The 26,119-nt window shown below is 38.3% G+C and overlaps 1 protein-coding gene across 8 annotated transcripts in view; it reads right to left on the minus strand.

Annotated features, from left to right (window-relative positions):
• RBMS1 (RNA binding motif single stranded interacting protein 1) overlaps positions 1 to 26,119 on the minus strand; it is a 286,395-nt gene that overhangs the window by 28,829 nt on the left and 231,447 nt on the right. For all 8 annotated transcript variants that reach the window (XM_063429665.1, XM_063429662.1, XM_063429664.1 and 5 more), the window contains exons 2-4: positions 24,907 to 25,085; positions 9,327 to 9,385; positions 4,587 to 4,678 (exon numbers count right to left, since the gene is read on the minus strand). In XM_063429665.1, the coding sequence (XP_063285735.1) occupies positions 4,587 to 4,678; positions 9,327 to 9,385; positions 24,907 to 25,085 (330 nt within the window). The remainder of the gene's footprint in view (positions 1 to 4,586; positions 4,679 to 9,326; positions 9,386 to 24,906; positions 25,086 to 26,119) is intronic.

Genomic DNA, 26,119 nt, shown 5'->3' on the forward strand with positions numbered 1-26,119 from the left:
GATTGACTTTATTATGGGGGACACCCCTACCTCCACTACTTTAGTGTTGGGGAGAAGATTAATAAAAAAAATAATAAAAAAAAACAGCTTGTAGATTATTCTACACAATGTGTATGTTTTATAAAAGATAATAAACATGTATATGATTCACTCCTATAATATTGAGCCCAGATGTGATACAAGAAGCAGGAGGTCCATCTGAAGTTGCGTGACTCTGCTACAGGGCTCTACAAAGTACAAAGAAGCAAGAGATATGGCTCCTAACAAACATACATTTGACTACCAACATTCTAAGCATTTTGTATATAGAAACACTTCACTTGTTCCCAAGATCAAGCAGGCGGTTGCTAAATATAACTCTGGTTTCTACAGTCTAAAAATATCTGTCAAACCCTGGTTCTAATGAGAACAGAGCCTAAAACCTTTACTATCGAGTGGACTGTTCTAATGTTGCCGAACAAATCATTTATTCCGTTAACGAAATGTAAAGATGACAAAAATAAATTCATATTGCATTATATTTGGTGTGTGTGGGTAGGGAGGAATCAATTCTTTACAGGTGAGATGGAAAAATGTTGTTATAAGTAAACATGCTTAAACGCAAACACTTTAGGCATTTATAGAGGGTAATATTCATAATTAATTTGAAAGAAATAAAGTATTTCTTTCACTTAAAGATATCCACCAATTCTCACAGAATCTTACCTCCCCCCCAATAAAAAAATCAAAAAAAAATCTGTGAATTATATACTGTGTCCAAATGACCCATGGCCTCCTCGTTTACTTTGAAGTTGGAATGGAGTAAAGTTTGTGAGGATACATTTCAAAGCACTGGTTTTGGATCACTGCCAACATGGAAGCCAAGCCACAGAAACATGGCAGACAGACTATTCTCACTTCTGGAAAACACAGAGGATTAGAGAGAGCCTGACTCACGACTTCAGGACAAATTGTTCTTTTCAGAGAGGGATTTCAATAACTACACCCTTTTAAAGAAATCAGCATTTTTACATTTTTAGGGGGTAAAAAGGCGCAAACATGGGGGGGAGGGGGAGGGTTGTAAGGGGGAAATACACGCCTTTTAAAGTAAAATTTAAAACAATAGTAGGATGCCACATTTCTCCTACTTGTCTTTGTAGCATTTTCTAAGTAGCTAGGACCTGGCCAATAATGCTGAGCTCCAAGAAAAGAGGGACATTCAGACAGAAAAGGGTAATAGAGGGGATTTGGGCCTAAAATGAGGACACTTGGGAGCTATGCCTTAAAAATAAGTTTGATTACATTACTACCCCCTTACCTCCTCCTCCCCCCCAAACAAAAAAAACCCCAACAACTGCCGAGGTGAGGCAATTACTTGGCTCTTTGTCAGTCTCATTGGAGTATCGCATTCCTGAACATGCCAGTTACAGCATGTTCAAGATATAAAATGCTTTTCACTTAATTGAAAAAGATCTAGTCTGCATCAGTTACAATCCATTTTGTATATTTAGGTTCAAATGCTGGGGAGGGGGCGGTGGAGGAGAAAAAAGAAAAAGTGGATAAACATGATAACATACTTAAAGGGACATATTATGGTTTTTTATCTCCTATTGAAATCCTTTCAATTAATGATTTCATTCTGCAATACAGAAAGAAAAAAAATTGTGTATATATTAATATTATATATATATATATATATATATATATATATATATATATATATATATATATATACATATACACACACACACACACACACACACACACACACACAAAAAAAACATTTTCCCATGTGGAATAGCTCCTTAAAAAAAAGAGTTAAAAAAATAATTTGGCACAATTGGAAGACATCTGTTCCTTGCTTGGAAAAATGTTACCAGTTGAAATATCACCAGTCCTTATCATGTGACCGAGCCCTACCCTGAGGCTGAGCATGTAGATGCCCTGGCAAATCTAGTGTGATTAAATGCATGTGCGTTGTAAGAAATAAATATTCAGTAGTATATACTTTAATGACTCATATTTGAGTTCCTGCTTGTATAAGCAAATGCACTGACATTTGTAACCAAATGAATCTGAGCAGAAATATATTTTTTAGGATGGTCTCTCTCCTTTCATATGCCTTTCTGGAGATGAGGGTTACTTACAACATTGTGCACTTTTTTTTTTTTTTTGCAAGTTTAAAAAATTATTTCACTGAACAAAACTAAAACAAACAAACAAACAAAGTTTAAAAAAAAAATCTGCATAAAGGATATTAAAATCCTAAGTTTTATTCAGGTTGCCTGACAAATTATGTACTTTTTAGCTAAAATGTGGTTCTAAAAGTTTGGTGATTCTTTGTCGTTATGCTTTCTGCAACTTTGAGATCTGGAAAATCTTATAAAAACAAATATATAAAACCCAGCGGCAGGACAGGGTTATTCACTAAAGTGAGAAATCAAATAAAATTTCAAATTAAGGTAATAATTCCCAAACCTCATTATGTGGCTATGCTTATATCAGATCGGCTACTCTGCCCATAAAGGTGAGAATTCAAAGTGAATTCTCACCTTAGTTAATACCCCTGTGGAGACTTTACAACAAATTTTATATATAAAGTTAGTGGGGTTTTAATGTGTGTGTGATATCACCTTACATATGTACGTTACTGACTACTATAGCACTCTTTCCCTTTAAGGTGGGTGAGACGAATAAGAAATGGATTTCAAAAACAATTGCAGGCCCAAGGTTAAACCATCACTGCCAAGAGGATAGAACCCAAGAGATTTAAATAAATTCTATAATTCAGTCTCCCTGATCTGTAGTTTTCTACAGCTTTCTAGTTTAGAACGTTAAACTAAAAAGGACTGTGCACTTGAAAGGAAGTGTACTGAGAACCAGTTTTTAGTCACTTATCAAGCACTTTGATGTTTGCTTTGAAGTGACAGGAATTCTCCACAACGAGATCTTATTTGTACATCTTTCGACTTATTTATGTTTACACATACCAGACATCCCCCATAATGCACTAGTTGCACAAGCACCCACTGTGTTTACCACACAACTCGGCCTAGCAACGGTTACCAGTAAAGCTCGGCTTCCTGTATACAGAAGCTATGCAAACATTCTAATCTCAGCAAGCTATGTATCTTCGCTTATCAATCGTTCAAAAAATTATTTACTTATTTCAACATCCTCCAGATTATTTTATTAGCTCCATGGCAAAAAGAGATTAACTATGCTGCTTAGACAAGCCAACAAGGATTGTGTGTCCATGTCTCTATTCGTTATCATTTAACCATGCTTTCTGTTATACGCTCATGTCTTCAGAGCTATAACCAAATAATTCCAATGGGTGGAAGAGAGATGACGAAAAATATCCAGTACATTACTGGCACATAGTAAAACATTAGCCCATTCGTAAACAGCCTGTCCCCTTTCACCAACAACAAAAGTAAATGCAGAATGAAATTATAATGGAACATTTTGACAAACTTAAACATGGAAGATTTTGAAGAAAAACCAAAACAACAGGGTAGGAGAGCAAGTATTTATGTTCTAAAGAAAGGAAGGATAGAGGTATTTAGGTCCCAGAAATAGGAAGGAAAGAGGTATTTAGATCACAAACTGAGTAAACCAAATTGTCACTAAGGATATACTTCTTAATAAACAAAACCAATACAACTATTTTAATGTTATAATGACCGAACACAATGGAATTAATTAGACTGGCTCATAAAAACTAAAATAAGTTAATAATGCACACACACATACATTACTGCTGCTTTACCAATGCATCGCACCACTGGATATAAAGAATACAGTAGCAAAGTTTCCACAACGCAAATTAATTTTGTTTTTAAGCCCTATATCAGACGGCTTTATTTCCCTTTTAAAATTATTTAATATCGTGTAAATATGTTATTTTGACAATCAAGACATGCTAATGGTACTAAAGGATTAAATTGATGTTTCTGAGGTTATTTATGAGATAAATGGTCAACTTGGGCAAATTTGAAATTTAGTCTTTATGGACCTTGGTGGTAGTCCCTCAGTCATCCATAGAAAAGGTTCTAAGTGACCAGCAGAATAAAAAAAAAAAGGACCGGCATTTGTTCTCTTTGAGCTGTATCGCTAATTGCAAGGAGGGGAATAAGCTTTATCTAGAAAGTCCATAAATCAAAAGTGTTAATTCAAACAAATTATGGCTTAATCCAAGCCCTGATTGAACAGAATCAAGCAAGTTTGAGAGTGATCAGCCATCTAATTCTTCAACCAGACCGCATAAGTAGAATGATTGTAATGTAATCTACACTTTTCAGTTCAGATAGAAAAAATTAAAAATCAATCAAACTAAAATAGTTAGCATTTTACAGTAAAATTAAAAATTACAATTTACTTTAAAAAATAAATAAATAAATATTTTTTAAATTGTATTCGGATACTATAAAACAAATACAGAAAAGCTTTTGGGAAATAAAATTGGATGAAGTATATCTTTTCATTTTTCCTTTGTGTTCACATTGAATGGCACAATATGTTTTATTTTATTTAAAAGAAAAAGGAAGTAAACACCATCTTTTCAGGCAATGCACAAACTGATCTCCACATTTATCAAATTTTACCTTTGCCATCTGCGCTTGTACCCCGGTAGCCTTCAAAGCAGAAACAGCTTTCTGAGCAGCTGCAGGGCTGTCAAAGTCTACAAATCCATAACCTGGAAAAGCCAAAATCATCACAATTTACACACACATAAAAATGAGGCATGAAATGCACACAGTCACATTGACATTCAGGAGTTTATCCACTAAACATTGAATTGTACTGAACTGAAAACCATATTGCAAAGCTATAACTGAAGTGAGAATTTTCCCAACGTTCTACCTAAAAATTGCATTTTATTTAAGTCGGTGTTTATTGGGGGGGGGGGGGGGGGGAGGAGGAAACACACACCAAAAAACAACAACAGAGTTTAATAAAAAAACAACAGAGTTTCATTAAAAACACAGAGCCCTAGACTATTCAAATCCCATATCTCCCAACATTCCAAATAGAAGACGAAGGACAGTTTAATTTTAGGGCTGTGTAGGGAAGTGGGTCAGGATGTGGCAAAGGACGGGGCTGTTCTGATTTAGTTATAACAATTTATGCAACCAATATGTCATTTAGAACATTCAAGGGACACTATAGTCACCAGAACAACTACAGCTTAAGGTATTTGTTCTGGTGAGTAGAATAGTTCCCTTCAGGCTTTTTTCATGCAAACACTGCTTTTTCAGAGAGAAAGCAGTGTTCACATTGCCTGTAGGGACACCTCCAAGTGGCCACTCCTTAGATGGCCACTGGAGGTGCTTCCAGGGTCAGTGCAGACGTTCAGCGTCCTCCCGCTCTGAATGGAGACGCGGAATTTTCCTCATAGAGATGCAATGATTCAATAGATCTCTATGACGAGGTCCTGATTGACCAAAACTGCATTTGGCCGCGCCCCTTGCAGATTTTAGCCAATCCAATGCTTTCCCTATGGTGGAAAATATAAATAAATAATAGTCGTTTTCGTTTCATTTCAGCGTGCTCTACATCAAATGTAAAATGAGTCTGCTGAGGTTTTTGTTTTCACTGGGGCTGGTTCTTATAATCTCCCTGACCCAAATAGACCTCAGCAGGCCTCCATCTTCTGCTATATAAACAAGGTTACTAGTTCAGTTTGCCAGAGGAAAATATGCATGAAAAAATAGACAGAGAGAAGCTTTATCGCTGCAACATTAAATAAATATCAAGGGGAACTCATTTGAACGGGTGCGATATGAAGAACGGAAACACGAGCGTACTAAATCTACAGCAAGAAGCACCCAAACGTGTGCTCATAGACGCAATAAAAAGAAGTCACTGTGGAAACACAGACAGGAATAATTGCTGGATTGGCGATGACATGGTCAATTAAAGCTGCAGTGCCAATTACTTTCAGAGGCAGGCAGCCAACAGCAAGGCTGGTTATAGAAACACTTTAAAGGGCCATAAACACCAATGTTTACTTTATTATACAGTATTTAGTACAAATATAAAACCTGAAGCTTTAGATTATATAAAAAAAAAAAAATCACTTATTTTAATGTTAAATTAACTTGAAGGATTGTAGGTGTACGAGTTAGTCCTCAAGCCGAGGTGGTAGAATTTAGAATGTTGCAAGAGTACAAGTTGGCCAGGGAAGAACACCAGCAATCTGATTTAGCAGTGTTTTGATAATTGGTCATCCTCTCTCTTCAATCTAAAGATAGTCTTTGTAAGCACCAATAACACATCTTGACAGTGTTTTTAGTGCATATGTGCTGTTCCTTTTCTCCAACTATAAAACACATTTTCTAAATGGCAAAGTGTACAATTGGCTTAACATCCGATCGGCCTCTAGTGGCTCTCATCTTATCACTGAAAGTATGGCATATAAAATGCCTTCCCAGCATCCTCGTTCTTCCCTTTTCCCCCCATTACGTTCCTTACACTCTCACTTACTATAATTTATTTTACATAGTTTCCCATATGTGCTGTCTAACTTACTACATGAAAAAGAATGAAGGACAGAAGGCTTACTGTGACTGTCATATTTGTGCAACCGTGCAATTTCATATGTCAGTCCCCTGTTGATTGCAGTCATTTACAAAACGTATCCCACACAATTTAATCTCATCAATAAAACTCCTTAAGTTGAAAATTACCTTCTTGCTATAAGAAGGACAACGACCCCTTTTTAAAAGTCCTATGATGCTTACTCATGGGTCAGTGCTGAAATCAATGTCATCTGACTGAATTCTTTCCCTTACCCTGGGATATCCTCCCACTGCTCACTAGCTGGAGAGTTCTCTAGGAACACAAATAGAATAGAACACAACTCCCTTCATATTTGCAGTTTCCAATTCCCCCTTCCCACCCGTGATCCAGCAACATTAGCCGTTCACGTCCGAGCAGATAGCTTGGACACAAATGTCACATGACTACTGTCCCAGGGAAAAGAAAAACCAAGTTGGTGGAAGAATGATATTTCAGCTAATTAAAGGGATAGAAGACACATCTCTTCAAGGCTTTAAACAACAAAGAGCAAATGGCATGGAGCAACTCAACATGTAATTAAGTACTGCTTAAAATGACCTCCTTCTAATTAGCCTAGCCAATTTGCACAAAGCGTAATCCTGTCAAATTATTAGTACAGCAAAACCGGATTTGTGACAGGAAAATAGTACATGCTTTAGTTAGCATTATTTGCTACTAATAAAGTGTTGCCTGAATATCCCTTTAAAATGTAAATGTTTAATTGCACTTTATATGTTTGAAAGCATGGGGCAGGCTGGAGATGGCCATAAATAAGGGAAGGGGAGAATGATAATGAATGAGAGAATAGCAAAATAATGTCAAATGATACATTCTTAAACAAAGATAAACGTGCACTCTACATGAAAATAAGCAATTTAAGGCAACATTAGACACTCCAGACACTAACAACTGTAATCTTTTATGTAAATTAAAAAAAATATATATATACAAAAAAAAAAAAAAAACAACTAAGAATTTATAGAAGGTTAAGCCACACCCTATTCACTTGTAACTAAATATGTAATAAATGACTTGCTTTGCTTGGCTGCACAAAATGTTAGTTTCATAAAAAATACTGCAGCCAAGGACTGCATAGCACAATATTAATTTGTATGAACAGGGCCTTCTTCACCCCCTGTATTTGTCAACATGACTTTTTCTGTCAATTAAATATGTTTAAATTCTAATCATATTACAGCCGCGCTGACACAATTAACGTTTTTCGAAAGGATGTGCAAGAAGGAACAATTCCCAAATGGCCTAATTTCCTGGTTGTATTCTCACCTGAGCGCACACACACTAGAATGGGGAGATATCACATATACAAATCAGTGGGAAGCAGATCTTAATGAGGTTTTGGAGGGAATAGAATGGCAAGATATCTGGGAGGCTGCAGCTAAATCTTCAGTGTGCGTCTCCTTGCAGGAACAATCCTATAAGACATTATTTTGGTGGTACACCACCCCAGTGACGTTGTACTGAATGGGTAAAAACCCGACGGACCTGTGTTGGAGAGGCTGCGGTCACAAGGGTACGTACATACACATGTGGTGGGAATGTCTGGAGGCACAGACCTATTGGAAACAGATTGCTGCTTTGCAGCAAGAAGTTCTCGGTAGAGAGGTGAAGCTAGACCCATGGGTGTTTCTGTTGTCCAGATCCATGGACGGTTGGACAAAAACGGAACAAACCCTTGTCCAAAAGATAAATCTGGCGCCTAGAAGAGCCCTAGCGCACGTATGGCTGCAGAGGGAAACCCCTACGGTAGCGATGGTTAAACAAAAAATAAGATACTTTCCTGATGGATAAGCTGACGGCGCAGGTCAGGGGGACAGTGAAGAAATTTGATAAAATTTGGAGCCCCTGGACAAATAGCACTGCAAGCGACTGAGACAGGCAGGATGGATTAGGGCTTCCAAACTTACCTCTAGGGACCTTTGAGAAAGGTGGTGTATTGCATTACCTCGACCTGGCCCACGGGGAGGGACATTACAAACTCCTATGGGGGACAACGGCGAACGGGTAGCACACTCACCATGACACCTTTTTATAGGGCAACACTCCTCAGATACACCCCGCCTCCCCTTCTCCCTCTACCCTCTTCTCTGTGACCTCAGACTGTCGGGGCACTTCCTCAATTCTTTCTCTCTTTTTCCTTCTCTTAGTTCCTTATTTTTATGGCCAGACCGCACATAATGGAAATACAATTGTATGATGATAGAGTCATGGGAAAGCTAGTACGCTTGCGTACTAAGCTCTGTCGTGTTACTCCTTTCCTTCTCTCTGCAACACGTGTGCGGCCGTCTTTAATCATATGTTATCCGTTTACGGTTTTATATACTACTAAAAAACAGGCGGGATATCCAAGCTTCCATAGAGTTATGACCTACTTGGAAAGTTAGAGACATAAATGCAACGAGCGGTCTCTGGTTGTGGGATTTGTGAGACCTGGCCTGTTCACTCCTTTTGCTACTGTAACATGTAATGATCACAGTGTACAGAATGTAATTCAGAATCCTATGTTACTGTACATGTAGTGCTTGTGATGTCTTGTACTGGAATAAATAAAGAATTAAAAAAAAAAAATTCTAATCATATTAAAAATATCATCATCATTCCTGGGTGGCTTTATTGCAACAATGTCCAAACTACCATAATCTCAAAACTGCAAAGTAACTTCAGAAATCAAAATCTACAAGAGACTCATGCTAATTATGCAGCAGTACCCTGTATTGGGAATCCTAATGCAAGTCTCGGAATTAGAATGGGCTGTGTAAACATACCTTTGCATTTATTTGTCGTTTTGTCCAAGATGGCTTTCGTGGACACGATTTTACCATATCTGTAAATGAAACAAAACAACGTTAATGAAGATAATTAAAGATTTTGAGACTATTATTTCTATTAGAGAACTCTCACGGAGATACTGCAAGTGTTTTAAACGTATATGAAAAGATTTATCATGGCAACATTTGTTATTTTTGGTGCACAGTGCTAAATTTTGAGATATGTTCTAGCTGCATCAATAGCAATTACTCCATATTTAGCACTTTTTCCCAGAAGGGCACTAGTTTAAACCTTGATAAATCTCAACCATGGAAGCATTAGAACAATACATGCCCCGTTTGTACCTTTCGAAAAGAAGATTGCAGAATTATACAGGTTAGATTTTACATCATTGGGCAGATACTGAAAAAATAGCATCACAACATGTTCACTTTAGAAGAATAAGCAAAGCACCATAACCACTACATTGTGCTGTAGTGGTTATAGTGTCAGGAGTTGCCCAGTTTACCGGGTCTGCTGCTGGACACCTTTACTGCTGCCGTTGTTTGTGTTGCTCTTAGCCAGTGAGCCAGCTTCTGAATAGGCAGGGCCGGCCCAAGACATTGTGCTGCCAGGGTCAACACTGACTGAGGACCCGACGAATCAGTCTGCCTCAAGGTTTAGAGAGCAAAATTCCACCCCTGTTAAAGTGCCGCCTGGGGCCATTGCCCCAGTCCGTCCTATGGACGGGCCAGCTCTGGATGCTTGGCAGACCACAGGCAAGTATTCAAACTGTTCAGTTGGACTACTTATTGTGGAATGGATTAGGGTACATGTAGCACCAGATCCAATACAGCCCGCTACAGTGCTTGGAGTACTTTAATTAGCAGATAGTTAAGCAATTAAAGTTATATCTTTATGTTACATTTTGCGTGTTATTAGTGCATTATACTCTAGATGCATTATAAATGAATAGGTGGGAGTAACAATTCCATCCTTGCGTGTCCTTTTGAAGGGGTCTAGTCTAGGTGCGCTTTAAATTGTTCACCAGCCTCTGTCCAAGCAGAACATTCTTCCCACTTCACATTTTATCCTCTGGGAAAAACCACCACTACATTACCAAAACTTTACATCAATCCCTACATTACAGCACTCAAGCACTATATTAGAATAATGACAAACCCTTAACAGGAAAAATATAAATATTTAAAATATTAAAATTAAAAAATACATATAAAAAAAATATATATATGTATGTATACACACACACACACATCTCTAAATATATACATGCATACTCGCAAAAGATCATTTTAAGACAATATACATGGATGTGAGCAACATCTGATAAGTAAAACAAGTTCTAGCAGTTGAATGGCAAAGATGACTATTGTTTTAGGTGGTTAGTCAGAGGGCGCAGCCCATTTCAAGAACCAAAATTATATTAAAGTATGGGAGAGGTTTAAGAGGTTAAATATGCAAGTGATTTGTTCTTTAGTTTCATTTCCCCTTGTACAATATCCTTGTTAGAACGCCCTGCCCTGCATTCCTTAGACAAGTGGCCCAACCCAGCCAGCCTGACCATGACCACGATTGTGATGTTGACGGAAACAGGATACTAAATGCCACTGCGTTCTCATTGGAATTCACATTGAAAATCTAACAGTTTAACGGAAAACAGCCCAGTGCCTATTTTAGTGTGAAGGTAATAGCTTCCAATGCAAACATCCATTGCCACGAATCTGTCACTACAGAACAACGAAAAAAAGAGTAATAAAAGCCAAGGAACTGATACCAAAACAATTTTTAGGACCACTGACATAAGTTAGTGGAAGCAGGGAGAGTACATCATTATTGGTTTCTGGACATCTAGAACTTTTTGGTAACATATGTATTCATACACATGTATGGTGATATGGTGGAACGACTTTGTTTGTGGGTTCTCTTTATTTATATTTAAAGCTGCTTTTTGGTTTGAAAAAAAGATTTTATAAGGTGAACATTCCAGTAAGAATTTGGTATTTAACATCAGGTTAAACCTCAAGTTAATCATTTCATACATTAGCAACCGACACTACAAAGCTGCAGGCAATATGCATGCTTCATCTGCAACATTCAAAAAAGGAAAAAAAAAAAAAGGTTGACAGGAATATAAAAGGATAACATGTGTCATGCTGGTGTTAAATTAGACAAACCTAAAAAAAGTTGGTTATTATTCCATCAAAAAAAAAAAAAAAAAAAAACACGTATTCCATGAAAGATTGCAATGTGTGGGTGAAATAATCAATTTGTACAGACTTTTATGCAAAACTATCATGTTCCTGCAACAAAGCCACAAATGCACCGCAAGACTTGAAGAAACAGAACAAAAACATAAGCAAATTGAAAAAACTGAACACAAATAGGATAACGCACAAATGAACAGAAACTCGTAAGTGATCGAGGACCTGCTTGCAGCATTTCAAATCACTTGAGAAGCGATTTATGAAAACTGTGGCTTACAATCACTTGTGTCGAGTGTCTCCTATTCAGTCTTTGCAAGTAACTCACACTTAAACTCATTACAATGATTCTTATTAAAAAAGAGTTAGAAAGCTTACCAAACACCCGAGGAAACAAAACGCAAGACAGACACTTACAGGAGAAACGGTGTGTAAATCTACAAACCTTACCTACAAGATGCATTCGAAAGCAATGTAAACGTATAATTAGCATTTTGTTACATTGATCCTTTTTATTGTACTCTTGCATCAGAGAAATTCACTCATTTCTGACAAATCAAACAGTCATTACTTTAGGAAAGGAACTGAGAAAACCCTTCAATTTTCTTAATATATAAAAAAAAAAAAAAAGTAAAATACTTCTACTAATAAAAGAAAAAGCTTTCCATTAACCTACTGTAAGTGATCACACACACTTTCATGTTCCATTTCAGAATGCACCAAACCTCTGGAACCAAGGGACTCTATCTTGGCTCCTGGTCAATCAATTTAAAGCTCTGCTCTATTCGGTCTATCAACAAAAGTATGTTGAGTATGTAGAAAGAAAGACAATACGTTTTTGCTCCCTGTGTGTGGGCGCCAGTGTTGAACTGGATTGTAATGCGATTTGCAAAACCTATAACAAACAATTAAAAGAAAACAAGTCATCATGAGAAAAAGCTTAAAAATAAATAGGACTCCATATTTTCTGGACATTACACCACTGAATAAAAGTGATAATTTCCCTTTAAAATCTTATCTATGTGAGTTTCTCCTGGGTCCGAGACAAAGCAGGAGACACACCAAACCCATCATGTGCTTGCAATCAGAAGTCTAACCAGAGACCGACACACTCACACATATGCCGCACTACCGTACTTGAAAAATGCGTGTAATACCACTAATGCATGGGGGCCCCACTGGCGATGGAAGGGACAGAACTATGCAAGCAGACTAGAATTTATCTTAATGTTAGATCACTATAATAAATAACAGAGGAATGAAATGTAAGCATATGTAACGTGTCCCTTAGTTTGTTTATAAAACGGAATCCATCACTTGCAACATTCCGTCTGTCTAAATCTTCTCACTTAATGTCTGTGAAAACCTAAGAAGTCTTTTTGCCAAGACACACATGTGCTCTATTATAGAGAGACATCCAAACATGCAACTCAACATTCCGTGCACAGTAGAGGAAAAAAAAAAAAAAAAAAAAAACAGACATGCCTCCCCCATTTCCATTTTGAGGGTAAAAGATACAATTGGTTTGATTAGTTGAAATAAGTTCCAGTTGGGGAATGCATCTGCACCCATTACTACATATCCAGCAAGTAAAAGTTTAAGAGGAGAGATCACTAGCCAGCATCAATCAGATATACGATACACTAGAATTCAAATAAATGGCTTTTAGCATAGAACACTCCTTTCAGAAACTGGGGGAAAATAATGTAAATATAAAACAAATGCATAAAAAAACAAAGCAAAAAAAAAAAAAAAAAGCAGAGGTTTAAAGGGACACTGTAGGCACCAGACCACTTCAGCTCAACAAAGTGGTCTGGGTGCGGTGTCCCTTTTGCACCTAGTGCTGCAATGTTAAACATTGCTGTTCCAGAGAAACTGCACTATTTACATTGCAACTCTAATGCCTTGTTTCCACTGAGCGGATCGGTTCGGTTCAGTTCGGTACGGTTCGCTATTTTGGGTGTTTCCATTATGAAAGTAGTCCATACAAGCGAACCGTACCGATCCATTCAGGGTCCTGCTTCAGATGTAGGGCCATAGGAAATGGAACGGTTCGGTTAGGGTGGAGCTACTATACAATCCATTGATTGGTGGACAGGAAGAGCATTTTTTCTAAACCCTGCATGGCCCTGAAAGGTCTGACTTGCAGTGGAAACGCTCACCAGAATGGGCTGGTCCATTCTAAACCTTCCAAACTGTACCGAACCGAATCGATCCGCTCAGTGGAAACGAGGCATAAGTCTGCCCTCTGTGGCTGTCTACCAGAATCAGGAATCGTAACGTACTTTTGGTCAGTTATCCAACTTTTGCATCCTCACTGGGATAAGGCAAGTAAATAAAGCGTTTTTAACTCTTTATTTACTGGGTAGGAGGGGGCACGAGGGAGTCGTGGAAGGGGGAGCAGAGGGATCGGTAGTGCCAGGAATACAGCTTTATATTCCTGGCACTACAGTATCTCTTTAAATAGAGGATATGGCATTTTTTGTGTGAAAAGGTCCAAAGGCTGAAATGAAGGGGAGAAAGGCAGGGTGGACCTAAATTCAGACTATGATTTGACAGTTAAACAACTAATTTGTTAGTAGTTTAATTTTTGTGGTTGATGCAGGTACATATTATAACGGAGTCTTGGTAGATTTATCATGGGTAATGTCACAAAGTAAAAAAAAAAGTAAAAATAGTGGAATTTTATTTTCAAAACTGATACATGTGCTCGTCGAGCAGATAATTTTAATAAAATCCCATATGAATTGGCTGCCTCTAGACTCACACTGCACCTTCTATCCCCCACTAAATTTTCTAACTCCACTTCTTGATTTATACACCACAACTACTCCTAACCCACCTAACTCTTCGAACCTCCCCAACTACATACTTTACACTCGATTACAGCCCCTAACCCCCCACTAAGTCATTGCCATAGTGACATGCATGTCTGGACTGGACAAAGGGGAGCAGTTACTAAGCTGACCATGCCCACGGTGCCAGAAAAAAAAATTCTGCACTTTTATAAAATTAACCTTGTGTCTGGCTGTCAGACAACAGATGGTTACTTTGTTTTGGTTAACCTTGTTTGGTTAGCTCAATGGAGCGAAAATCAAGAGGCAGCGATTGCTCAGAGCACCTTCCTTGCAGAGACTTCTCATCAAGCAAAATTGGGAAGTCTGATTGGACAGCCACAGAACGTCTGGGCAGGGTTGGAAGGGGAGGACTTGAAAAGGCTACAGACAAGAGATCTGCAGCTTTTCTAAGCCATTATTAGATATACCCCAAATGTAAAAATGTATAATTAAATGCATGCAAGTTTTCCACTTATCAGGACGCTATTTTACTAGAATATACAGAACAACCATTTTCCAAACTGATGTTTAACAAGCATGCAGTATTCTAAATCATGTCATTTGTTTGTTCCATTCTCACAGATGCACAGGAAGTGTTGTATGTACATTCCAAAATCCTTACACTCCCTACAGATATCTGCGATAAGCTTGCTTCACTGTAACATTGAAAAAGGTCAATACACCCTCTTAAAGGCTCAGCAACAGCTGCTAATTAAACAAGCCATATTTTACAGTTCTACTACTGGGTCCCACCCTGTAGGACTTCGAAGCATATGTGCTCATCTGTAAAAAAAAAGTCTCATTAAGGGCACACCTTTCATGGCGATATAATAAATATATATAAAAAAAAAAAAGCAATGGAATAAAACAGGGAAGTGACTTATTTTATTAAATTCACCACAGTAGAATGTTAAATGGTTTATTTCAAATCAGTCTCTCCCCAGAACAGGAAACCGGCTGAGGCTTTCATAAGTAGGATGAGTAATGTAATCAGATTGCAGTAAATCCCCTTAAAAGAGAAATTGGAGGAGGGGAAGTTAAAAATATACATCTATGAAATAAGACCGATTTCATTTGATACAGACTATTGAGAACACAAGCTGCAATATTTTGAAGGATACAACTTGAAATCGCTTTCTAAGCATACAGGATGGGTGTTGCTGGAGGGGGGGGGGGGGGAGGCTTTAGGGGAGGGAGAGGACATTAAGGGAACACTACAGCCACCATGAAAACTACAGCATAATGTAGTAGTTCTGGTGTCTATAGCCTGTCCCTGCAGCCTAGGAACACTTTGAGATGTAACCCTTAAGACAGCCACTAGAAGCGCTTCCTGGGTCAGTGCTGGACACTGAAGAAATGACGTTCAGCGTCTCCAAACTCTGCATGGAGACGCTGAACTTTCCCTATAGAGATGTATGTATTGGATGCAACTCTATGAGGAAATGCGGATTGACCAGAACTGTGTTTGGCTCTGCCACCCGCCCCCTTGGCGGAGATCAGAATTTACAATCACAGCCAATTCAATGCTTTCCTATGAGTAAGCATTGTGATTGGCGGAGGTCATCAATTCTGATGATTTTAGCCAAGGGGACAGATCGAGAGTGGGGCAAGACACGTGGAGCCCCACACTGCGTTGGAAAAAGGGGAGTAAATCACCTTTCTAACCAGAGCTAAGGAGGGCCAACCATCTAATCAGTGGTTTTAGAATTACAGTGACAGGAATACACATTTATATTCCTGACACTATAGTGCCCCTTCAAGTTTCGCTTTGGGCTCATGTCCCGGGTATTTTTGAAGCACAGCTATGGCCCTTGGTGGTTACAATCAGTATCTAATACTAGAGATTTGTGCTCCGATTTTGAAAAGAGATTTGAAAATAATAGTCAGAAACTGATATATTAGTAAATTGAAGCATTTAACGCTAGTGATGAACAATACTATCACTAGCAAACAGTAGCTCACCCTCTGGCACCGGAACGGTTAAGGTCTGGATATAGAAACCGGAAGAGCGTGTACTCCACGAAAGCTGGAGCATTCTTCATCTTTACTTGTTTAGAATAAGCTTTCATACTTATTAAAAAGGGGTGGGTATTCTTGTAATGCATCTCTTCACAGCTGGCATCAACGATAGCATGTGCCTGCACTGTGCTCAAGTCTTATTGAAGCCCGCTGTGAACAGGCGAGCCTGAATAGAGAAGTCTTATTACATTAGGCATTCAGATTACTCATAAAATGATCACACTGGAAAGCCACAAGGGGAAAACCATCTACTACCAGGGCTTTATGCAGTAGCACACATGGGGGGGTTGTAAAATCCTGGCATGTATGAATTGTATTATTATTATTATAGGAAATACCTTATGTATAAAGGTTCAACATATTCAGTGGCACTGTACAATAGGAGAAAGAGAAAGTGATACATTTAAAGAGATACAATGCTTTAGATGCAATGGCCTTATCCCTACAACCACCTAAATGTTAGCTACAGTTCGTGCCAATTCCCCTAACTTCCTCCCCCCTCCAATAATTAAATGTGATGTCATTTTCTGTTGTCCACCTTAATTGACAACATTTAGACATAGGCTCAGATAATATATCAAAACTTCCCGTTTGAAGCCTGAAAAACGGGGCCTGTCCATTCTGACCTTGTAACGTCACAAAAAGCAAGCAGGCCTATATATGGTGGTGCATTGCTGTACTTTAAATGCTAACAAAATTCACAACTAAAACGTGAAAACACTGCCTTGGCGTGGGATCACATGTGAGTATTTTTTTATTTTATTTTTTAAACCTTGTGGGGGTAGGGGGGAGGAAACCACACAAACCGTTTGTTGGTTGGAGTTACCCTTTAAAGTAAAGGCATAGCAAGTTACCAATCAAAAGGAACTGAGACACAAATATATCAAAAAAACATCACTTATTAAAACACATCGGTGTCTAGTTAATAATTCTGTTTTTGATATGGTTTTCATAACTCTAACCAGGAGGTGGGTTAGATATAACAGCTAATCATGGAGTTCACATTTGTTTATAAAAAGCATGGAGACTGGTAAATTGATTGCACACAATTTTGGGATGTAAATAATTTTCATTTTGCATGCACAATCCTGTCACCTTTAACAGTAATGTGACAAGCACGGACAGACGTAGCTTTATTTTTATGTCATTTAAGCAGCTGATCCAAACACTGTTTATACAGCAAGACAGAGGTGAAAATGGCACCTGTTATTTTATTGGCTTACAGCAAAAAGCATAGCCACACAATAGTGACAATTCTCCTTTCCTAACCACAATTACAAATTAGCAATTTCATTTCCTTTAGTCAGTATTGTGTTGAAAGGGCTACAAAAAAAAGGAAACATGGTTCCCTCTAAAGCACTTTGTCAATCAAACACAAATTGTACAGAATAGGTCTATTCAAGGCTTGAGTGTGCATTTAGCGAGCTACCGATGTGTACACATTTAACAAAACGGAATGGTTTAAATGACACAAGATGTGTCTGCTAGCAGTGAGATGAACAACAAAAGGCTGCGTTCTGCATGGAGTCAGTGTTCCACAACCTGGCACAGAAACCGTTGCCAGCTCTATACTGTAAAGCACCATGTAGACTGATGGTTCAATTTAGGTTTAAGATTTACTGTGACGAAGTGAGGGCTGAATCTAGCAACAAAATTGTAGGCAAAAACATAGCTTAATGTGGAGGGAGGGGCAAAAAAAAGGATTTTTTGCTTCAACACTATTTTGCCATTTGGTCTGACTTTTCAAACTAGTTAAAAAGTCCTATAGAATTGCTCATCACTCCGGTACCTACTGGAATATCCCCCACCTTCATTATGGGCTAGGTAGTGCAAGCCACCCACTACAACTCACTGCTAAAAGATACACTTCAAAAACAACCTCTGTCAACTGGCCATGAGTAATGGGAGTTATTGTACAATATTTAGAGGGCCATTGATTGAGACAGTCTTATGCTAAAGAGTGACATCTTTATTTAAAGGATATCATAATGGTAGAAAGTAATATCCAATGTATACGTCTAACAGCAACAAATGTGTCTTTAGACAGCTGTGGCTTTGCAAAGTAGAACCATCGGCTTTCCAGTGCTTTGTTTGGAAGTAAAACGATTCTGCCTCAGAACGAATGCTGTTTGTGCAGCGAAAGGGAGGAGAGACTTTACAAACATTGATAACTTCACCAGTGCAGGGAATATTTACTCAGGAGTGCAGGTTATCAGAGAGGTGAAAGGAGAGAGTTTGCGTAATGCCTTGTGGGCAGGAATGCAGCTTTCAAAGGGCACCATAATAAATTATTAAATACACAAAAAGGGCAATGGGGTATTTAAAGGGTTAATATAGTGGTCTTGGTGTCTACAGCATGTATCAGCAAGTTTTTCTAATGTGTTTACATTTCTACCTAGTAACACCTCCAGTGGTAGTCACTCATCCGGCAACTAGAAATGCTTCCTGTCTCAGTGCTGCACATTGCGCTGCATGGATGTTAAGCGTCTCCACACCCTGCATTTAGACGCTGAACGCACCCCTTAGAAATGCATGTATTCAATGCATCTCTATGAGGAGATGCTGATAGGCGCAACGTTTTGCCGCGCATGTGCAATAGCCTCCCAATGCTTTCTTATGGGAAAGCATTGGATTGGCTGAAATCATCAAGATTTATGATCTCAGCCATGGAGGCATGAGAAATGAGAGAAAAAGGAGAGTAAAATCATCTTTTCCTGATGATTGGATCAGGGCCAGTCACCTAAACAGCCACAACAGCACTGTAGTGTCACTAATACAAGTTTGTATTCCTGACACTATAGTGGTCCTTTCAACTTTTTACAAAAGCTAAATAAAAATACCATCAAATCACAATATTAATTCCCAGAAAACTGCCTATAAATAACAGGCATGTCCTTTTCAAGAGGTTTTTCAGAATATGACCTATGACCGATCACCAGAGTCCGCTTTTTTTAAAGTGGTCTTAAGGGCATTAAGATTTCCGCATTGAAATGCACTGTGGCCTTGGCTAATGCCCTATATGCCCCTGCAATAATCTTCAAGATTCTGAGGCATCAGCTTAAAAATATTGAGAAAAGGCCAAAATAAACTGATTTTATTAATATATATATATATATATATTATTTATAAGTGTATTTTGCACCACAGTCCGTAAATATTATGAAATGTTATAATCAGGTTTATCCATTTTAATATTTTATAGTCCTGCAAGCACGAAGCCATCTGTGAAAGTACCACCAGTCCCTTCCTCTGCTGGATACAGGTCAGTCTACTGAAAATACATCTTTAATAAGAAAGGCGCTGTCCGTTGAAGAATGTGGCGTTCCAACGCCCCGTACACAGGTGTTACTGCATTATTTTTAAAGGTTTCGGTCCTCTAACCTATGTTTAAGATAAATAAACTTTCCATTATTTTCTCAATATCATGCGTACCTGAAATAAGGCCTGTTTGTGTGCTTAGCCAACTTTTTGTATTTAAAAATAAATAAATGGGGGGGGGGGGAGAAGAGGGAAAAACAAACTAATTTGAAATTTAATATTAAATGCATAAAAGTATACCCCAAATGCAAAAATTTATGCAGCTGCAATATCTCCTGTCTGTTGAGGGCACACTGTTTGTACCTAAAGCATCTCAGCGTGCTAAAGTGCATTAGCTGTGTGGAGTGTCCCTTAAACGCACAACATGACCAAACTGTCTACGGATTTATCCATCTATGGCTATAAGCAGGTTGTTGGTGCCTGGACGGGCATTTTCTCTCCGTGGTTCTGTGTGGTTACAAAATCCATTCCCTGCAAGAAATAGACCTTCACTAGGGGTCATGTTGAATATTAAGGCGTTTTATAATAAAAGGAAAACCAAGGGGGAAGAGAGGGTGGGGAGTTATATAAAGCCCAAAAGGTTAATAGATTTTTTTTTTCTTTCTTTTTTAATAAAAAGGAAATGGGCCCCTGATCATGAAATCAATACGGTTCACTTTCTGCATTGCTACAAAGGCTCCATGCTGTCTTCTAAACGAAGAGACTCATAAATAAAATATGAAGATTAGAAGTGGCCAGAAAATAGGAGTCAAGGTGTCGGAATCTTTCATCTTTAATAAAGAGCGGCCTCTCGCAGTGAAAAGCTTCGACAATGAACGTAAGATCAGGCACAATGTAATCTTCCCTGTGGTACAATTAGAAAATGTCAGCTAATATCACAATGGTAATTTAGGCGGTCTGTATGGCAACATTATTTTAGTCGTGTTTTCTGCTGGACAGAGGCAATGACACCTTGAAAAATAAAAATGCAGGATGACAGCAGAATATGTTCCAGGACTTGGACCCTAGACACCTTTAATAGGATCAATGAGCACAGCACTGATGCAATGAAAGTGATCTATATGCACGGTCAGCTTTCATGCTTGTTAATATATTACAAGAATGTGTGTTTATTGCAGGCGACTATTGATATGAATAAAGTAACCAGTGACAATATAAAGCATACATTTACAGCAGGCCAAGCTGCAGATTTGGCAATCCTTGTCACTGTGCCTTTTTAAGGATTCCGATGGCAATAAAATGAAGTCTCTGAATTTGTATTCAAGTAACGTTTCATATAAATGATTTTATTTATTGGACTGATCTGAAAACCGACAAATATTAGGATTGGTCTTGTGAGAACTGGGGTGCTATGGAGTTCAAGGGTTGAGCATTTGTACAGCGACAATGAGGCCAAACACATCATTTTCATCTTAGGTAGATGTATGTATTATGCCTTGAATAATTTGCAGGTTGTTATGCACAGAGCACTCCTAGACCCATATGTGTTTAGCACTTTCAATCATCTCAGGAGTATCCGATTAATAAATGCTCATTTTTCAAATATTCACTTTTAAAGGGTTATTCCAAGTACCATGACCACTTCAGTGATTTGAAGTAGTCAGTGCCTGGTGTCTGTACACCCAGCATAAAATGGGAGTTTAACCCCATTGCTGCCGGAGATGGAACAAGAGTTCTGGGCTGACGAATGTCAATTCTGTGCACATTTGCATGCACAGTGTGTGATTCATTGGTTCTCAGCAAATGAATGGCAAATGGATCAACTTTACACATCTGAGCGCTGAAAGGAGTCTCTGAGCCCAGTGGGGACCAGGAAGAGATCAAATTGCTGCTTAAATGCTTTCCCTATTAGTGAAGAACAGGGCCAAGGTACTCCCACAGCAGGCTCTAGTGGTTATGATGTTTGGAGTAACCCTTTAAAAAACAGTGCTGTGTTGGCTACCATGGCAGAAGAGGAAGGAACAGAGAACCCAAACCACAAAAATCTGTAAGGTCTTCTCCCCCCCACCCCCCATCAAATCACCTACCTCTAACTCTTCATTCACCAATCAAACCATGGGCTTTTTGCAACAGAATACTTATTTGCTACCAGGTAAGAATCACTTTATTAGTATTTTGGGGACATAGGGAAAACAAAATGTTACAGTTAACCACTTGTATGCAAAAAGGAACAACGTTCCCAGAGATGCTTAATAGTCAACTTTCAAAAATAAATATTGCCTAATCGAGTGTTATGCTGCCCCCTAATAAGGATAAACTTATTTTACACCAAGTAAAACATAAATAATTAAAATATTTATTGATACTTTAAATTTAATTGGTATTTCTGAATACGACATGCCTTGGGACACAAGCTAACAAGTCATATTGGGTTCCATATGCATTACTTTAATTTAGAGCACAGATGACAAGGCCAATATGAAAAATTCAGTCCCCAGTTACCGTAATGTTTATCTGGTCTATGTGGCCAAATCACACTTCAAGATTTTTATTTTTTTACTTCCCATAAATCATTACACGAGTATGCAGACATCGCACACCAAGTGTGTATCAAATTAAAGATGTTCTATGGTCCATCACGCCAAAGAGTTTTTTTTTTTTTTTTTTTAAATGTATTTTTAAGGACCAAATTTACAGCAAAAGTAGCCGGAAGAACTACAGCAAGAGTACGAAACTTATACCAAAACTTAACACGGGTAAATACAAATATAACGACAATTTTGAAGATCACCTCAGTCTGTGCTCTCAATAACATTTTATCAAAGTTAAAATAGTCAGAAGTCACCTGCTGTCACATAAACTATGTGGATGTGAAAAAAGGGTCCAGACAACCACAGAAGCCACAGAGTCAAGCCTAAAAGAATTTCTATTTTTAACTATGAACATAACTCTTCCCCCTTGAAAAATTTAGGGACTGGCGCCAAAAGATGGATACCCGAGGCCTGAAATATAGAATATCTTCGAACGCAGGTGATGACACATAGATTCAGGGAGCAATTACTTGTAACCACATGCAAGGTTCAATTAAAATGACCGTCACAAAAAAAAAAAGAATATCTCTATACATTTTCTCTGAATCAGTTTGTGGCAATCTGTAAGGGATTTTATTTATCTTATAAAAAGGGAAAAATAAAACAAATCTAAAGACCAAACCTGCCGAACATATTTATACATTTTTAACACAGGGAATGGAATTAATAAGTCCTGATGAAGTGCCACAAACTCCTTAGTATGTGTTTTACAGGTCTCAAATTGAGTTACAAAGCATTAACCAGCAGAGAATCAAAGCAAAATAAAGAACACTTTTTTTATTGTATTTTAATAAACTACTTTACTTGTATCCTCTTAATATTAAAACACTGCAAAACACTTGCTTAAATTAGGATAACGGCAGACTTTATAAACTTTAGGATATATGGACTAGATGAGAGCAAGAGGGTGAGGCTGAACAATTGAAATCACAAATTGCAACATGAACAACAGGTCCTGCACCAGGTTAGTGCAGTGGGGGGCGGGGAGGGGGTTACGTTTGTGATTTGCCAGGTCCCATCTCATTTGTTATGGACCATGCTGGTTTCTGATTGAATGGCTGTAGAAAGCAAACTGATGAGCAACTTGCATCCATTACAAACTATACATGGAACTTGTACATTAATAATGGATACAAAATGATCGTTTAAAGCTATATGAATGTGTTATCTACCTCTTAATGATTCTTTATAAGCTTGTGGAAAGCCATATAAAAACAGACAACAAGTACAAAATACAGAGTCCTTTAGGCTTATATTATACTAAAATCCAATAAGCAGGAAAGATTTTTGATGCATTATGAAGATTCAATGTTCCGTCCTAGAACAGTACAATGGTCTGCAGGGGTAATTATATCTCTAATTGTATTACTTTCCACCAGCTGCTGTCCTAGTTGTAATCCAATTAAATGTCTATCTTGTACCCACTGCAGTGATAAAACATGTAAGAGGCATAAAAGAAGACAAAAAAAGGATAATAAAAAATGCCCAATCCATATTTGTAATACAAAGCAATTTCCTATTTAGGAAAGGATTACCGTCTTTATGATATTTAGAAGACAAGCAGGACTGGATCTACATCCTAGTCACCTGCTGGCTCCCCCCACCCCACAAAAAAAAAAATTAATAAATAGAGAGAAAGGGAGAATTAGACACTATGGACTTTTATAAAGTTAACTGTAATTCTCATTGTATTGCATGTAAACCAATATATTAGAAATGCTAAATTTTGGGAAATTTTAAAGCCATGGAAAATAATATTTTTTCCCACCTTGAAAAAAAAAATTAATGGACATTTTCCAGTGGAGTGGATTTACAAATTGAAAATACAATGACATGACATGCAGTGTATATAAGAGCATTACGGGAGTTGGGATGTGGAAGGCAGCACTAAATCCTATGGTGTATGAGTAGCAAATGCTGCACTCCACCAATCCAATGCTCCTTAGGAAGCACTGAATCCCAAAACCCCCCCCCCAAAAAACAAAACACAAAGTTATGAGATGTCAAACACATACAAGTTAGCCATACCAGTCATATGATTCTGCAGGATACGTAATAAAGACTATATTCCAGCATAAATAGCCATTTTGTAGCTATTTTGTAAAGGGTTGGTCTCAAACACATTTCCTCTGAGGACAGTTCCCAGATATCCCCAGATGTAGGACCCCAGGGAACTAAACCAGGACGGCGGAACAGGATTACGAAACAGACCGTTCTGACGAAATCGAGACTGAATTGCAAAATTGTCTTATTCAAGTATTGTCCAATTCGGTTATCGCTTCAGATATTCAAGCTTAAAATGAAATCTAGTCCCTTGTGCTTTGCAAACTATTCTGAATGTATAAAATACTGCTTTCCAAAATGTGCTTAAAGAACAGGAGGTTAAACTCTTTAAGGTGGTATGGGAAACACGCAAGAATTCAAACTGTAAATTCACTCCCAAATCAACAGAATGGACCAGTATCTCAAAGAAATCTGATAGCATGACATCATTGGTCTTAAACACGATGTCCTGGTTGGCTTTCACATGACCATATATTATGGCGATAGACAGAATGTCTCCCCAAACTAGTAAAATACACCACCATCCCTTAGGATAGGCTTATACAACTGAAGGGGGGGGGGGGGGGGGGGGGGAGGGGAGGGTGAGGGAACCGAAAACACACTTACGGCTGACACAGTTTCACTAGGTCCTGGTCTGTGGTGTTTGGAAGCAGTCCTCGTATGTAGAGGTTGGTTTTGCTTAGCTGATCCCATCCCGAACTGCTACTACTGCTACTGCTGTTGTTGTTGCTGCCAGTTGTGCTGGGGCTAGGAGGAGCCATGGGGTGGGCAGGCACAATGGGTTGCTGCAAAGAAAGAAAAAGTCAATTAAAACAATTGTACATCATTAGCATTTCCCTTTCCTACAACACGATTTAAAGAATGGTATTCAATAAATAATCCATTGGTGCACCCATTATTACATATTCATTAGAATACTGAATACACAACATTAAAGATGGACTGACACAGTTGACATTTTTTTCAAAGGTTCGTGCCATTTATGCTTTCACAAATTTCATGCAGGAACTCATCGTGTATTTCTCAGAAGATTCCGGAATGCGCATGAGCTGGCAAAGCTGCTCAGAAAATAATAGTACAGTCCCCCCCACCCATTACATCCTAGCACTTTTCAACCCAGTAAACACTTCTTTAGAGATTAATAAATGGGGGTGGGAGGGTGGGAAAGGGAACCATCACTCACGGAAAAGCAACATGTATGCTTTACTGGGCAAATGATACACACTACAATTAGCAGACGCCAACGTTGCGCGTCAAGGTAAAAGGTGCAACGTCCCAAAACAGAGAGCCTGTGGTGGATTCACATATATTTCGCTAAACATACACAAGCCATCTGCTAGAACTTCTTCAATGCTGTAAGGATTGTCATGTACATTGTACTGTCAACAGGTGGACAGTCCAGAGTTCCAACAAGAAGCTGCAAGACTGAAAACAGTTGCTTAAATTGACACTCTAGGTTGGAAGTGAACCAATGTTTTGAATGGATTATACAGACCATTCCCTATAAACATGCAAAACCAGGGGTGGGAATAACTATTACAAGGGACATTCTGGCCACCAGTGAAATTAATACATTTTATAGGTTTTGTCCTAAATATCCTGTGGGTTGTTTTTTTTGCATGCTCAAATCTTTATAGTTTTTGCACCATTTTTTTTTTTTATTGATTTGCAGAACGCCACACCGTAAGTCGGCCTCCTTAGCCATGCCTCCTCATGCCACAAAAGCCTCCGTTGCTAAAAGTATACACACAATGTCAGCTACAACAACACTGATTGAACTGCTTTTAATTCACAACCTGACTGCAGTCAGAGAAACTGC

This window comes from Pelobates fuscus, chromosome 8, assembly GCF_036172605.1.
Source record: "Pelobates fuscus isolate aPelFus1 chromosome 8, aPelFus1.pri, whole genome shotgun sequence".
NCBI classification, from domain to species: Eukaryota; Metazoa; Chordata; class Amphibia; order Anura; family Pelobatidae; genus Pelobates; species Pelobates fuscus.